At 38.8% G+C, this 14462-nt stretch overlaps 2 protein-coding genes and 1 pseudogene across 2 annotated transcripts; 2 read left to right on the plus strand and 1 right to left on the minus strand.

Moving 5' to 3' along the window:
- The first annotated feature begins 211 nt into the window (after positions 1-211).
- LOC132171077 (ABC transporter B family member 21-like) lies at positions 212-5661 on the plus strand. The gene is made up of 12 exons (XM_059582293.1): positions 212-523; positions 711-765; positions 871-1046; positions 1151-1372; positions 1502-1740; positions 1944-2469; positions 2552-2825; positions 3209-4074; positions 4168-4434; positions 4538-4801; positions 4891-5184; positions 5305-5661. The coding sequence occupies exons 1-12, from the start codon at positions 212-214 to the stop codon at positions 5659-5661; spliced, it is 3852 nt and encodes a 1283-aa protein (XP_059438276.1).
- A 1774-nt stretch (positions 5662-7435) lies between these two features.
- LOC132170447 (ABC transporter B family member 21-like) lies at positions 7436-12546 on the plus strand (annotated as a pseudogene).
- A 115-nt stretch (positions 12547-12661) lies between these two features.
- On the minus strand, positions 12662-13270 carry LOC132170448 (uncharacterized). Its single transcript, XM_059581438.1, has one exon. It carries the CDS (start codon positions 13253-13255, stop codon positions 12899-12901), a length of 357 nt encoding a protein of 118 aa, XP_059437421.1. The 5' UTR covers positions 13256-13270; the 3' UTR covers positions 12662-12898.
- Positions 13271-14462: the final 1192 nt, after the last annotated feature.

A 14462-nucleotide genomic window follows, 5' to 3' on the forward strand; every position in this document is an offset into this window, starting at 1 on the left:
AGCTAAGCTGCAACTTCAGAGGAATGTCAACCATTCTAGATGCTGACTGTTTTCTGGTTTCTTTAATCCTTTGTGGCGAGTGTTATTATCTCTAGATGTCCATAATTCAAACCAATTCATTCGTATAAGAGTTATAAGTTTTTATTCTTCAGGTGCATTTCATTCTGAATGAAATAGCTGCAAACTGGATTGATATCTTGGACTTGGTAATATGGCGGTGGACAGCGGCGTGGAAGGCGATGCAGGTAGAAATGAGGCCACCATCACTTCAAAAGGCAATGCAGACGCAAAAATTGGCTTTGCCATGAATAACGAAAGAGATGAGAAAAACAAGACAGTTCCATTTCTCAAGCTTTTCTCATCTGCAGATTCCACTGATACTGCATTAATGATTGTTGGCACAATTGGAGCTGTTGGGAGTGGGTTAGGCATGCCCCTTATGACAATACTACTTGGTCAATTGATCAATGTTTTCGGCAGTAACCAAAATAACAACATTGATATCGTTCATGCAATTTCCAAGGTAAAAACCAATGAACAAGGTTAGAAATTAATGCATTTTTTTCGCTCAGAACATGCGTACTTGAATTGCTTGAGGTCAAATATTCTATGCACCCATTTAACAGTATGTCTAGGAATGTATTTGAACCCTTGATATTTTATCCCTTGATATGTTGATGTTATTACTTAGCAAGCTGGTGAAATTTTAGGTCTCTCTAAAATTTGTTTACCTGGCACTGGGGATTGGTTGTGCAGCATGCCTCCGTAAGTACATATTTTATGCTTGAAATCATTACAGATTTTTAATGCATAGAGAAAGTCTTTTATGTATCCTTGAAGATTAAGAATCTCGGGTCTGTTGTTTGTCAGAGGTGACATGCTGGATGGTCACAGGGGCTAGACAGGCTGCAAGAATAAGGGGTTTGTATATGAAAACTATACTGAGGCAAGATGTTGCTTTCTTTGATAAGGAAACTAAGACCGGAGAGGTTGTTGAGAGAATGTCTGGTGACACTGTTCTCATACAGGATGCCGTGGGTGAGAAGGTACAAAACAGCTGCATGAATAACATCAAAATTAAACCAAGCAAAGACACACGAAATTTTATTTAATCTTTTTCACCTAAAAACTAATTGTGCTAGTACTGTAGGTTGGGAAATTTCTACAACTGATATCAACGTTCATCGGAGGCTTTATAATAGCATTTACCAAAGGGTGGCTTCTTGCCATTGTCTTGTGTTCTGCAATTCCTCTTATTGTGATAGCTGGTGCCATGGTGGCCTTGATTATTTCAAAGATGGCATCCCGGGGACAAAGTGCTTATGCGAAGGCAGCAAATGTAGTTGAACAAACAATTGGCGCAATCAAAACTGTAAGTCGATTTGTCAAAACAAAATACTCTTGAAAAAATACTTGTTGATTTCTCTGTTAAAACAGATAATCCAATTTTGCTCTTTAGTCTTTAGCAAAAATATGACTTTTGTCATTGCTTCCAATGTAGGTTGCATCATTTACAGGGGAGAAGCAAGCTATAACAAGTTACAACAAATTTCTTGTACATGCTTACAAATCCGGTGTTCATGAAGGCTTAGCTGTCGGAGTAGGTGTTGGCACGGTTATGTTAGTCATGTTTTCCACCTATTCGTTGGCTGTGTATTTTGGTGCAAAACTGATACTACAGAAAGGATACAATGGGGGTCAAGTGATGAATGTGATTGTCGCAGTCTTAACTGCTTCCATGTAAGCTCCATTTTGTATTTCCTTTAGCTTGTAGAAGTATGTAAATATGCTTGTAAAATTATGGTTCCTATTTCCCAATAAGCAAAAACTTCTTTCTGCTTATGTTGCTGAATTTACACAAAAATATATGAACCTATGGATGTATGTGCGTCTTCTTTTGGCTTATTTACTTCTTGCCTTTTGCTATCCTATGGATGCTTCAGATCCTTAGGCCAGGCATCTCCCTGCTTGAGCGCATTTGCTGCTGGCCGAGCTGCGGCCTATAAGATGTTTGAGACTATTGAGAGGAAGCCAGACATAGATGCTTTTGACAGAAGTGGAAGAGTATTGGATGACATTCGTGGAGATATAGAATTGAAGGGTGTTTATTTCAGCTATCCAACCAGACCTGATGAGCAAATATTCAATGGATTTTCTCTTTGTATCCCTAGTGGTATGACTGCAGCTTTAGTTGGAGAAAGCGGAAGTGGGAAGTCAACAGTGATCAGCCTAATAGAGAGATTCTATGACCCACAAGTTGGTGAAGTTCTAATAGATAACATTAACCTCAAAGAGTTTCAGCTCAAATGGATTAGGGGGAAAGTTGGTCTTGTCAGCCAGGAACCTGTGCTGTTTGGCGCCAGCATTATGGACAACATTGCATATGGAAAAGATGGTGCAACTATTGAAGAGATAAGAGCTGCAGTTGAACTTGCGAATGCTGCTAAATTCATTGATAAATTGCCACAGGTTCTAATTTTCACCTGGTGTTCATCTTCAAGGTCTGAAAATTTTTATTCTTATTTTGGGATTTTTTTTATTTTACTTGTAGGGGCTAGATACTATGGTTGGTGAGCATGGAACACAAATGTCTGGTGGACAGAAGCAGAGAATTGCCATCGCAAGAGCAATCCTGAAAGATCCACGAATTTTACTACTGGATGAAGCTACAAGTGCACTTGATGCAGAATCAGAGAAAATAGTGCAAGAGGCATTGGACAGGATTATGGTTAACCGAACAACTGTCGTTGTTGCCCATCGTTTGAGCACGGTGAGGAATGCTGATATGCTCGCAGTCATTCGCAGAGGAAAGATGGTTGAAAAAGGTAGTTGATGATCAGTATTGTTCATACTATATTACTCAATAACATGTTGAGCCAATATCATGTATGCGTCCAACCTAGGTGTGTTGTCTTGTTAAGCACATCATTGTAGATAAATTCAGTAATTTTCTGAATCATTATTGCATATCTTTCGTATTGTGATCAAAGTGTTATTTTTGAAAATTGCTAAGTTGTTCTATGTAGTTTGAACCCCATATCTACGCATTGGATAGAAGAAAAAGTGCCACTAGATTGTAAGATTATTGGTTGGTTGTAAATGAATATTATGATCCAATTCTCTAACTGTGGCTGGAGAGAGACCGTGAGATGCTCATTTTATAGTGTATTTGGCTATTCCTTTCTTAATGTATTTGGCTGTTGATCAGGCTCACACTTAGAACTACTCAAGGATCCGAATGGAGCGTTCTCTCAACTTATACGCTTGCAAGAAGTAAATAAGGAGTCACAACATGCTGTAGATGATCAAGAAAAGTCTGAAATTACTTTGGAATCTCTCAGACAGTCAAGTCGAAGAGTGTCAATGCCACGATCCATTAGTCGAGGATCATCAGCAAATAGCAGCCGCAACTCATTTGATGTATCCCAAGGACTTGATGTAACTGATACTGTAGCGGCAAAACAAACTACCCCTTCAGTAGCACCACAAAAATATTTAAAGGTCCCAATTCGTCGCCTTGCCTACCTCAATAAGCCTGAGATTCCACTGATTCTAATTGGAACAGTAGCTGCATCCATAAGTGGGGTAGTATTTCCAATTTTTGGTTTGCTATTTTCTGGTGTAATCAAAACATTCTTCGAGCCACCTCATGAACTAAGAAATGATTCGGAGTTTTTGGCATTAATGTTTATAGTCCTTGGTCTGGTAGCATTTCTGTCAGCTCCAATAAGATCATTATTTTTTGCTGAGGCTGGGTGTAAGTTAATTGAACGAGTGAGAGCAATGTGTTTTGAAAAAGTGGTTCGAATGGAAGTCGGTTGGTTTGATGAGCTTGAGAACTCGAGCGGTGCCATTGGTGCAAGGCTCTCGGCAGATGCAGCAACTGTGCGCACTCTAGTTGGTGACGCACTAGCTCAAATTGTTCAAAGTATTGCATCAGTGGTTGCAGGTTTAGTCATCGCTTTTGATGCTAGTTGGCAGATGGCTTTTATTGTCCTTGCATTGGTTCCTCTGCTTGCTGTCAATGAATATGTTCAGCGAAGGTCCATGGAAGGATTCAGTGCAGATGCAAAGGTATGCTCTACCGCTAATGACAGTTTTTAGGAAAAATTTATAAGGTTTGAGTATGTTTTATGAATTATTCATCAAGAGTGAACTTGGTTGCAGGCAATGTATAAGGAAGCAAGCCAAATAGCAAATGATGCAGTTGGGAGTATAAGAACTGTTGCTTCTTTCTGTGCTGAGGAGAAAGTGATGCAACTTTATGAAGAGAAATGTGAAGGCCCTGTGAAGGTCAGCATAAAGGAGAGCTTGATCAGTGGAATAGGATTTGGAATGGCTAACTTCTTCCTGTTTAACGTCTACGCGATCACTATCTATGCAGGAGCTCAATTGGTTACGAATGGCAAAGCAACATTCCAAGACGTTTTTCAAGTAAATAAGCCATCGTTTCTTTTTCCAAATACTTCAGAACTTCCAGGAGATTCATTCCACCAAATATCTTTTGATCTTCTTGACACGTATATGTGGTTTGCAGGTTGCACTTGCTTTGACTATGACAGCTACTGCAGTTACTCAATCAAGCTCCTTTTCCAATGATTCTCAAAAAGCCAAGAATGCTGCTGCTTCCATCTTTGCAATAATGGACATGAAGTCAAAGATAGACCCAAGTGATGAGTCCGGGATGTCATTGGATGATGTCAATGGAGATATTGAGCTTCATCATGTAAGCTTTAACTACCCATCTAGGCCTGATGTTCAGATATTCAGAGGCCTCAACTTGGCTATTCCTGCAGGCAAGGTAAATCATGTTTAGAATTTCATTATTTTCTGCAACAGGCAAAGGCAAAGACAGTTCTCAAATTAAAATTATATTCTTGTGAATGTCAGACAGTTGCCTTGGTTGGAGAAAGCGGGAGTGGGAAATCCACAGTGATAGCATTATTGGAAAGATTTTATGATCCTGATTCAGGTCATATTACACTTGATGGAATCAAAATTCAAAAGTTCCAATTGAAGTGGTTGAGGCAACAAATGGGCCTTGTAAGCCAAGAACCAGTTTTGTTTAATGATACAATTCGTGCCAACATTGCGTATGGCAAGGGTGGAATCGCAGATGAGGCAGAGATTATAGCTGCAGCTGAATTGGCCAATGCCCACACATTCATTAGTGGACTAAAACAAGTAAAAACACTGCAAATTATTTTATTTTTGAAAAAAATAATCTGATTTAGACATATTGTTGATTGAAGTACGTCTACAAACACTCTTACACAAATTATTTATTCTTGATGCAACATGTAGAGTTATGATACTATAGTAGGAGAACGAGGACTCCAATTGTCCGGCGGGCAGAAGCAACGCGTAGCCATTGCACGTGCTATCATCAAAGGTCCAAAGATATTGCTACTAGATGAAGCTACCAGTGCACTGGATGCTGAGTCAGAGAAAGTGGTCCAAGATGCATTAGAAAAAGTCATGGTGAACAGAACTACAATTGTGGTGGCACATCAGTTATCCACTATCAAGAATGCTGATTTGATTGTTGTGGTTAAGAATGGGGTTATTGTGGAGAAAGGAAGGCATGAGAATTTGATTAATATCCAGGACGGATTTTATGCCTCCCTTATGGCAGTTCATTCAAGTGCTTCAACTGCTTGAGCTTGTTGAACCACTTCCCTTCTAAAAATTTGTTGAAGTGTTACTGTTTCTCTTTTCCACTGTAAATTGTTTTATGGTTAGATAACTGAAATGTATTTTCTGGTGGATGAATAAATGTTCCTGTTTGGTAGACAACATACAAAAACACAGAGAAATGCAAGTTTCTGTTTGCTATGTGTATCACTGACCAAAGTTGGTCACCCTGAATCTACAGTTCCGTCTCGTATATTCATCTATACCATGTCTACACAGGAAATTGAACACAAACACACAACAAAAGAAAATAAAATTCGAAGTTTTTTTCTGGATTTTCACTTCATCTGAAGGTTTTTCCGAAGTTCCTGGATCTAACTTAGCTTTTTTCGCTTGTGGCTTGACCTTAATAATCATACCAAATGGTCGAGCAGGTGGGTTTTTCCTCCCAACTGATTTCTGTTCCTGTAAACAGTAAGAGGTTGCATTCAGAGACCAACACATACTAACAATTGCAAAAATGGGTACTCTGTCCTCATAAAGATCAGTGGTAAACAACCAAATTGACTTCATTGGATGACCAATAATCATTAGAATCTCATCTTTTTGTTTATTTGAACATTGGCACACCCTATCAGCAGTCATATGATATGCACAAAACAGACAAATGTGAATGATTTCTGCTTTGGGTGGTCCCGGGTTTTAAAGCCTCATTCTTTTAGGTGCTCATTGGGAGATAGTAAGTTTTGTAAAAACACAAAAAGCAAAAAACCTCGGCTCTACAAGTAGAGCTGAGCACATACTGTTCAATATTCAATTTCAAAGATTTATTTATTCCTTCTTTGAGAGAAAAGAGAATGTTAGAGAGATTTTTGTATGCTTTTCTCACCAATGATTTAGCATTTAAAACTGACACATGTTACACTTAGTAACTTAATAAACTCAATTGCATGATAATGTTAGGCATTAAACGCTATATATTTATTTTTTTAATAACAAGGATATGGATCTCGTGCAACGATACACTATTACACTATACTAAATAATTTCATGAGAGAGGGGATCTGGTCTAGGCTGTTCGATCTCTTTTGTTTACACATTCCAAACAACATGGTACATGGTAACATGGGACATGTAGAAGGGGGGGTTTTGTTCATCTTTTTCTGTTCTTGGTTCTTCATATTTTTTCTTATCAGTTCCACTTAAAACCTATATATGTGCTGATCCGTCTGCATCCTATTCTCCAAACATTGCATGCAACATATATAACATACGACAAATGCAATCAAAGCTTAATGTTTTTGTCCTTCTCAGTTCTCACAACTAAACTAAGCTCGGATTTTAGTTAGGAGAGTGTTTTGTCTTCCAATACAGAACAATGTATTCAGCTCTCTCATTTCAGTCTCCTCTTGGGACCAACAAAAATCATTATTTATTCGCATACAGACCTTGCATTTCACGTTTTCAATAACTATTATGGGCCAGCTCATTGCAGTTAAGCTGCAACTTCAGACGAATGTCAACCATATTTCTAGATGCTGACTGTTTTCTGGTTTCTTTAATCCTTTGTGGCGAGTGGTAGATGAAATGGTCTCCATCATCAACTCCGTTCTACTTATCTCTGTCCATTCAAACAGATATAAGAGTTATTAGTTTTTATTCTTCAGGTGCAATTCATTCTGAATGAAATAGCTGGAAACTGAATTGATATCTTGGACTTGGTAATATGGCGGTGCACGGCAGCGTGGAAGGCGATGCAGGTAGAAATGAGGCCATTACTTCAAAAGGCAATGCAGAAGCAGAGAATGGCTTTGCCATGAATGGGGGCCAACAAAACTCTCATAATAACAAAGGAGATGAGAAAAACAAGACAGTTCAATTTCTCAAGCTTTTCTCATTTGCAGATTCCACTGATACTGCATTGATGATTGTTGGCACCATTGGAGCTGTTGGGAGTGGGATAGGCATGCCCCTTATGACAATACTACTTGGCACTGGGGATTGGTTGCTTAGCATGCCTCCGCAAGTACATATTTTATGCTTGAAATCATTACATATTTTTAATGCATAGAGAAAGCCTTTTATGTATAAACCCTTGAACATTAAGAATCTCAGCTCTGTTGTTTGTCAGAGGTGACATGCTGGATGGTCACAGGGGCTATACAGGCTGCAAGAATAAGGGGTTTGTATCTGAAAACTATACTGAGACAAGATGTTGCTTTCTTTGATAAGGAAACTAACACCGGAGAGGTTGTTGAGAGAATGTCTGGTGACACTGTTCTCATACAGGATGCCGTGGGTGAGAAGGTACAAAACAGCTGCATGAATAACATCAAAACCAAGAAAAGATACACGAAATTTTATTTAATCTTTTTCACCTAAAAACTAATTGTGCCAGTACTGTAGGTTGGGAAATTTCTACAACTGATATCAACATTCATCGGGGGCTTTATAATAGCATTTACCAAAGGGTGGCTTCTTGCCATTGTCTTGTGTTCTGCAATTCCTCTTATTGTGATAGCTGGTGCCATGGTGGCCTTGATTATTTCAAAGATGGCATCCCGTGGACAAAGTGCTTATGCGAAGGCAGCAAATGTAGTTGAACAAACAATTGGCGCAATCAAAACTGTAAGTCGATTTGTCAAAACAAAATACTCTTGGAAAAATACTTGTTGATTTCTCTGTTAAAACAGACAATCCAATTTTGCTCTTTATTCTTTAGCAAAAATATGAAGTTTGTCATTGCTTCCAATGTAGGTTGCATCATTTACAGGGGAGAAGCAAGCTATAACAAGTTACAACAAATTTCTTGTACATGCTTACAAATCCGGTGTTCATGAAGGCTTAGCTGTCGGAGTAGGTGTTGGCACAGTTATGTTAGTCATGTTTTCCACCTATTCGTTGGCTGTGTATTTTGGTGCAAAACTGATACTACAGAAAGGATACAATGGGGGTCAAGTGATGAATGTGATTGTCGCAGTCTTAACTGCTTCCATGTAAGCTCCATTTTGTATTTCCTTCAGCTTGTAGAAGTATGTAAATATGCTTGTAATATTATGGTTCCTATTTCCCAATAAGCAAAAACTTCTTTCTGCTTATGTTGCTGAATTTACACAAAAATATATGAACCTATGGATGTATGTGCGTCTTCTTTTGGCTTATTTACTTCTTGCCTTTTGCTATCCTATGGATGCTTCAGATCCTTAGGCCAGGCATCTCCCTGCTTGAGCGCATTTGCTGCTGGCCGAGCTGCGGCCTATAAGATGTTTGAGACTATTGAGAGGAAGCCAGACATAGATGCTTTTGACAGAAGTGGAAGAGTATTGGATGACATTCGTGGAGATATAGAATTGAAGGGTGTTTATTTCAGCTATCCAACCAGACCTGATGAGCAAATATTCAATGGATTTTCTCTTTATATCCCTAGTGGTATGACTGCAGCTTTAGTTGGAGAAAGCGGAAGTGGGAAGTCAACAGTGATCAGCCTAATAGAGAGATTCTATGACCCACAAGTTGGTGAAGTTCTAATAGATAACATTAACCTCAAAGAGTTTCAGCTCAAATGGATTAGGGGGAAAGTTGGTCTTGTCAGCCAGGAACCTGTGCTGTTTGGCGCCAGCATTATGGACAATATTGCATATGGAAAAGATGGTGCAACTATTGAAGAGATAAGAGCTGCAGCTGAACTTGCGAATGCTGCTAAATTCATTGATAAATTGCCTCAGGTTCTAATTTTCATCCTTTCAGGCCCTGTGTTCATCTTCAAGGTCTGAAAATTATTATTTTATTTTTTGATTTTTTATTTTACTTGTAGGGGCTAGATACCATGGTTGGTGAGCATGGAACACAGATGTCTGGTGGACAAAAGCAGAGAATTGCCATTGCAAGAGCAATCCTAAAAGATCCACGAATTTTACTACTAGATGAAGCTACAAGTGCACTTGATGCCGAATCAGAGAAAATAGTGCAAGAAGCATTGGACAGGATTATGATTAACCGAACAACTGTCATTGTTGCCCATCGTTTGAGCACGGTGAGGAATGCTGATATGATCGCAGTCATTCGCTGAGGAAAGATGATTGAAAAAGGTAGTTGATGATAAGTATTGTTCATACTATATTACTCAATAACATGTTGAGCCAATATCATGTATGCGTCCAACCTAGTGTTGTCTTGTTAAGCACATCATTGTAGATAAATTCAGTAATTTTCTGAATCATTATTGCATATCTTTCGTATTGTGATCAAAGTGTTATTTTTGAAAATTGCTTAGTTGTTCTATATAGTTTGAAACCCATATCTAAGCATTGGAAAGAAGAAGTACCACTAGATTGTAAGATTATTGGTTGGTTGTAAATGAATATTATGATCCAATTCTCCAACTGTGACTGGAGAGAGACCGTGAGATGCTCATTTCATAGTGTATTTGGCTATTCCTTTTCTTAATGTATTTGGCTATTGATCAGGCTCACACTCAAAACTACTCAAAGATCCGAATGGAGCGTTCTCTCAACTTGTACGCTTGCAAGAAGTAAATAAGGAGTCGCAACATGCTGTAGATGATCAAGAAAAGTCTGAAATCACTTTGGAATCTCTCAGACAGTCAAGTCGAAGAGTGTCAATGCCACGATCCATTAGTCGGGGATCATCAGCAAATAGCAGCCGCCACTCATTTGATGTATCCAAAGCTGTCACTCCTGTAGCGGCAAAACCAAATACCCCTTCATTAGCACCACAAAAATCTCTAAAGGTCCCAATTCGCCGCCTTGCCTACCTTAATAAGCCTGAGATTCCACTGATTCTAATTGGAACAGTAGCTGCAACCATAAGTGGAGTAGTATTTCCAATTTTTGGTTTGCTAATTTCCGGTGCAATCAAAACATTCTTCGAACCACCTCATGAACTAAGAAAGGATTCGAAGTTTTTGGCAGTAATGTTTATAGTCCTTGGTCTGGTAGCATTTCTGTCAGCTCCAATAAGATCATTCTTTTTTGCTGAGGCTGGGTGTAAGTTAATTGAACGAATCAGAGCAATGTGTTTTGAAAAGGTGGTTCGCATGGAAGTTGGTTGGTTTGATGAGCTTGAGAACTCGAGCGGTGCCATTGGTGCAAGGCTCTCGGCAGATGCAGCAACTGTGCGCACTCTAGTTGGTGAAGCACTAGCTCAAATTGTTCAAAGTATTGCATCAATGGTTGCAGGTTTAGTCATCGCTTTTGTTGCTAGTTGGCAGATGGCGTTTAGTGTCCTTGCATTGGCTCCTCTGCTTGGTGTCAATGAATATGTTCAGCGAAGGTCCATGAAAGGATTCAGTGCAGATGCAAAGGTATGCTCTACCACTAATTAATGATAGTTTTTATGAATTATTCATAAAGAGTGAACTTGGTTGCAGGCAATGTATGAGGAAGCAAGCCAAATAGCAAATGATGCAGTTGGGAGTATAAGAACTGTTGCTTCTTTCTGTGCTGAAGAGAAAGTGATGCAACTTTATGAAGAGAAATGTGAAGGCCCTGTGAAGGTCAGCATAAAGGAGAGCTTGATCAGTGGAATAGGATTTGGAATGGCTAACTTCTTCCTGTTTAACTTCTACGCGATCGCTATCTATGCAGGAGCTCAACTGATTAAGAATGGCGAAGCAACATTCCAAGACGTTTTAACAGTAAATAAGCCATCGTTTCTTTTTCCAAATACTTCAGAACTTCCGGGAGATTCCTTCCACCAAATTGTCTTTTGATCTTCTGGACACGTTTATGTGGTTTGCAGGTTGCACTTGCTTTGACCATGACAGCTACTGCAGTTACTCAATCAAGCTCCTTTGCCAATGATTCTCAAAAAGCCAAGAATGCCGCTGCTTCCATCTTTGCAATAATGGACATGAAGTCAAAGATAAACCCAAGTGATGAGTCCGGGATGTCATTGGATGATGTCAAGGGAGATATTGAGTTTCATCATGTAAGCTTTAAGTACCCATCTAGGCCAGATGTTCAGATATTCAGAGACCTCAACTTGGCTATTCATGCAGGCAAGGTAAAGTAATATTCTCTGATATCATGTTTACAATTTCATTATTAATTTGCTACAACAGGCAAAGACAAGACACAACTCTCAAATTTAAAACTATAGTCTTGTGAATGTCTTCTTTCAGACAGTTGCCCTGGTTGGAGAAAGCGGAAGCGGGAAATCCACAGTGATAGCATTATTGGAAAGATTTTTTGATCCCAATTCAGGTCATATTACACTTGATGGAATCGAAATTCAAAAGTTGCACTTGAAGTGGTTGAGGCAGCAAATGGGCCTTGTAAGTCAAGAACTAGTTTTGTTTAATGACAGGATCCGTGCCAACATTGCATACGGAAGGGGTGGAAATGCAGATGAGGCAGAGATTATAGCTGCAGCAGAATTGGCCAATGCCCACACATTCATTAGTGGACTAAAACAAGTAAGAACACTGCAAATTATTTTTCTTTGAAAAAAATAATCTTATTTAGACATATTGTTGATTGAAGTACGTCTACAAACACTCTTACACAAATTATTTATTCTTGATGCAACATTCAGGGTTATGATACTATAGTAGGAGAACGAGGACTCCAATTGTCCGGAGGGCAGAAGCAGCGCGTAGCCATTACGCGTGCTATCATCAAAGATCCAAAGATATTGCTACTAGATGAGGCAACCAGTGCATTGGATGCTGAGTCAGAGAAGGTGGTCCAAGATGCATTAGACAAAGTCATGGTGAACAGAACTACAATTGTAGTTGCCCATCAATTATCCACTATCAAGAATGCAGATGTAATTGCCGTGGTTAAGAATGGGATTATTGTGGAAAAAGGAAGGCATGAGACTTTGATTAACATCGAGGGAGGATCTTATGCCTCCCTACTGGCACTTCACTCGAGAGCATCAACTGCTTGAGCTTGTTGAGCCACTTCCCCTTCTAAAAATTGGTTGGAGGGTTGCTGTTTCTCTTTTCCGACTGAAGGGGAGACAATAAAAATGTAAGTTGTTTTATGGTTAGATAACTGAAATGTATTTTCTGGTGGACGAACAAAAGTTCCTGTTTGATAGACAACATACAAAAACACGGAAATACAAGTTTATGTTTGCTATCTGTATCACTGACCGAAGTTGCTCACCCTGAATCTCCCGTTCCTTCGTTTATATTCATCTATACTATGTCTACACAAGAAATTGAACACAAAAACACAACAAAAGAAATTAAATTCGACAAATATAAGTGTCTTCTTTAAATCACTTAGTAAAACCACTAATCATCCTCTTCACTTTCATCACTATATGAAACTAGACCAGCTATACCAACATCTTGGTTCTCGCTAGTATCACTATTAGATGTTGTCACTGGCTCTGAAGATTTTTCTGGATCAACACCAGGGATTTTCACTACATCTGAAGGTTTTTCCGAAGTTCCTGGATCTAACTTAGCTTTTTTCGCTTGTGGCTGGACCTTAATAATCATACCAAATGGTCGAGCAGGTGGATTTTTCCTCCCAGCTGATTTCTGTTCCTGCAAACAGTAAGAGGTTGCATTCAGAGACCAATACATACTAACAATTGCATAGGAGTCCTGCACTAGCAAAAATGGGTACTCTGTCCTCATAAACATTTGTATACGGATCAGTGGTAAACAAACCTCAACCAAATTGACTTGATTGGATGACCAATAATCATTAGAATCTGATCTTTTTGTTTATTTGAACATAGTCACACCCTATTAGCAGTCATACAATACGCACAAAACAGACAAATATGAATGATTTCTGCTTTGGGGTTGAGCATCATCCAGGAGGAATCTGGATAAGGCAGGACCATCAAACTTGCCAGTGTTCAATGTATACCACACAATTGATGCCAATTCAAAACTGTCTATGGTTCAACTGCTTAGCATCAAGTTCTAAATTATATGTGACACAACAAATTTTATCATATATTCAGAAGCATTCAATCACATGGCAGAGATGCTCCAAAGTCAAAGGTCCCAAGTAGCTTATTGATAAAGTCTATCAAGCTCATATTAGAGACCCTGGATTAAATGCACTGGCAGGAGGACTTAAAGGTCCCAAGTAGCTTATTGATAAAGTCTCCCCCCCCCACAAAAAAAAAAAAAAAAAAAAACACAAAAATGTATATGCCCAAATTAGATCATGCATGCAACCATCCCACTGAGAATGTATATGGTCGTGGAGCCACAACATGCAGGCTTTGTCTACACCAATTAATGTCAGCCACATCATACAAAATCACGTGACTATATTTGTAATTTACAATTGGTGGCATGTAATTTAAAAAGTAAATATTACAATTTCCTGGTTTCAGGTGTATTCGCTTCCACATTGAATGTCAAATACCGTAATATGGCATTTGCTTCAATTTCCTTCTTCGATGGACCCATATCTTTGGGCCCACCTACAGGCGTGTCATGATTGTACACATCCTTTAGGCATCCATTAAGACCAGCACAAAACAACCCATAAAATGTTGAAGAATCAATAGACAATATATAAGACTCATTTAAGACAATTATAAATAGGTTAACAAAAAATGGATACCAACTTTTGCACCTCAAACACAAATTCCAGAAAGATTTAGAGAGAATCCTATGAGCTACCTCGTTCAACAAAATTTCCCAAGAGAGAAATGGTTCTAGAAAATTTGTAAACATAAGTTGGATTTTGGATGCAGAAAGAGAAGTTCAAATTTTTGAGTTAGATCCAATATGCAGGAGGGGTTAAAGTTGGAAATCAAGCAAAATAAATTCATTATGAGCTTACTAGGGCCTGGCAGAACTTAGGACGCAACACCCATCCTGCTTG

Source organism: Corylus avellana, chromosome ca2, assembly GCF_901000735.1.
Source record: "Corylus avellana chromosome ca2, CavTom2PMs-1.0".
NCBI lineage: Eukaryota > Viridiplantae > Streptophyta > Magnoliopsida > Fagales > Betulaceae > Corylus > Corylus avellana.

Excerpts from the sequence above, each read along its gene's own strand:
- LOC132171077 (XM_059582293.1), top strand. The coding sequence starts at position 212 with ATGGCGGTGGACAGCGGCGTGGAAGGCGATGCAGGTAGAAATGAGGCC. Across the intron at positions 2,470-2,551 it reads TCATTGATAAATTGCCACAG|GGGCTAGATACTATGGTTGG; the intron begins GTTCTAATTTTC and ends TTTTACTTGTAG. Across the intron at positions 2,826-3,208 it reads AGGAAAGATGGTTGAAAAAG|GCTCACACTTAGAACTACTC; the intron begins GTAGTTGATGAT and ends GCTGTTGATCAG.
- LOC132170448 (XM_059581438.1), bottom strand. The coding sequence starts at position 13,255 with ATGTTTATGAGGACAGAGTACCCATTTTTGCTAGTGCAGGACTCCTAT.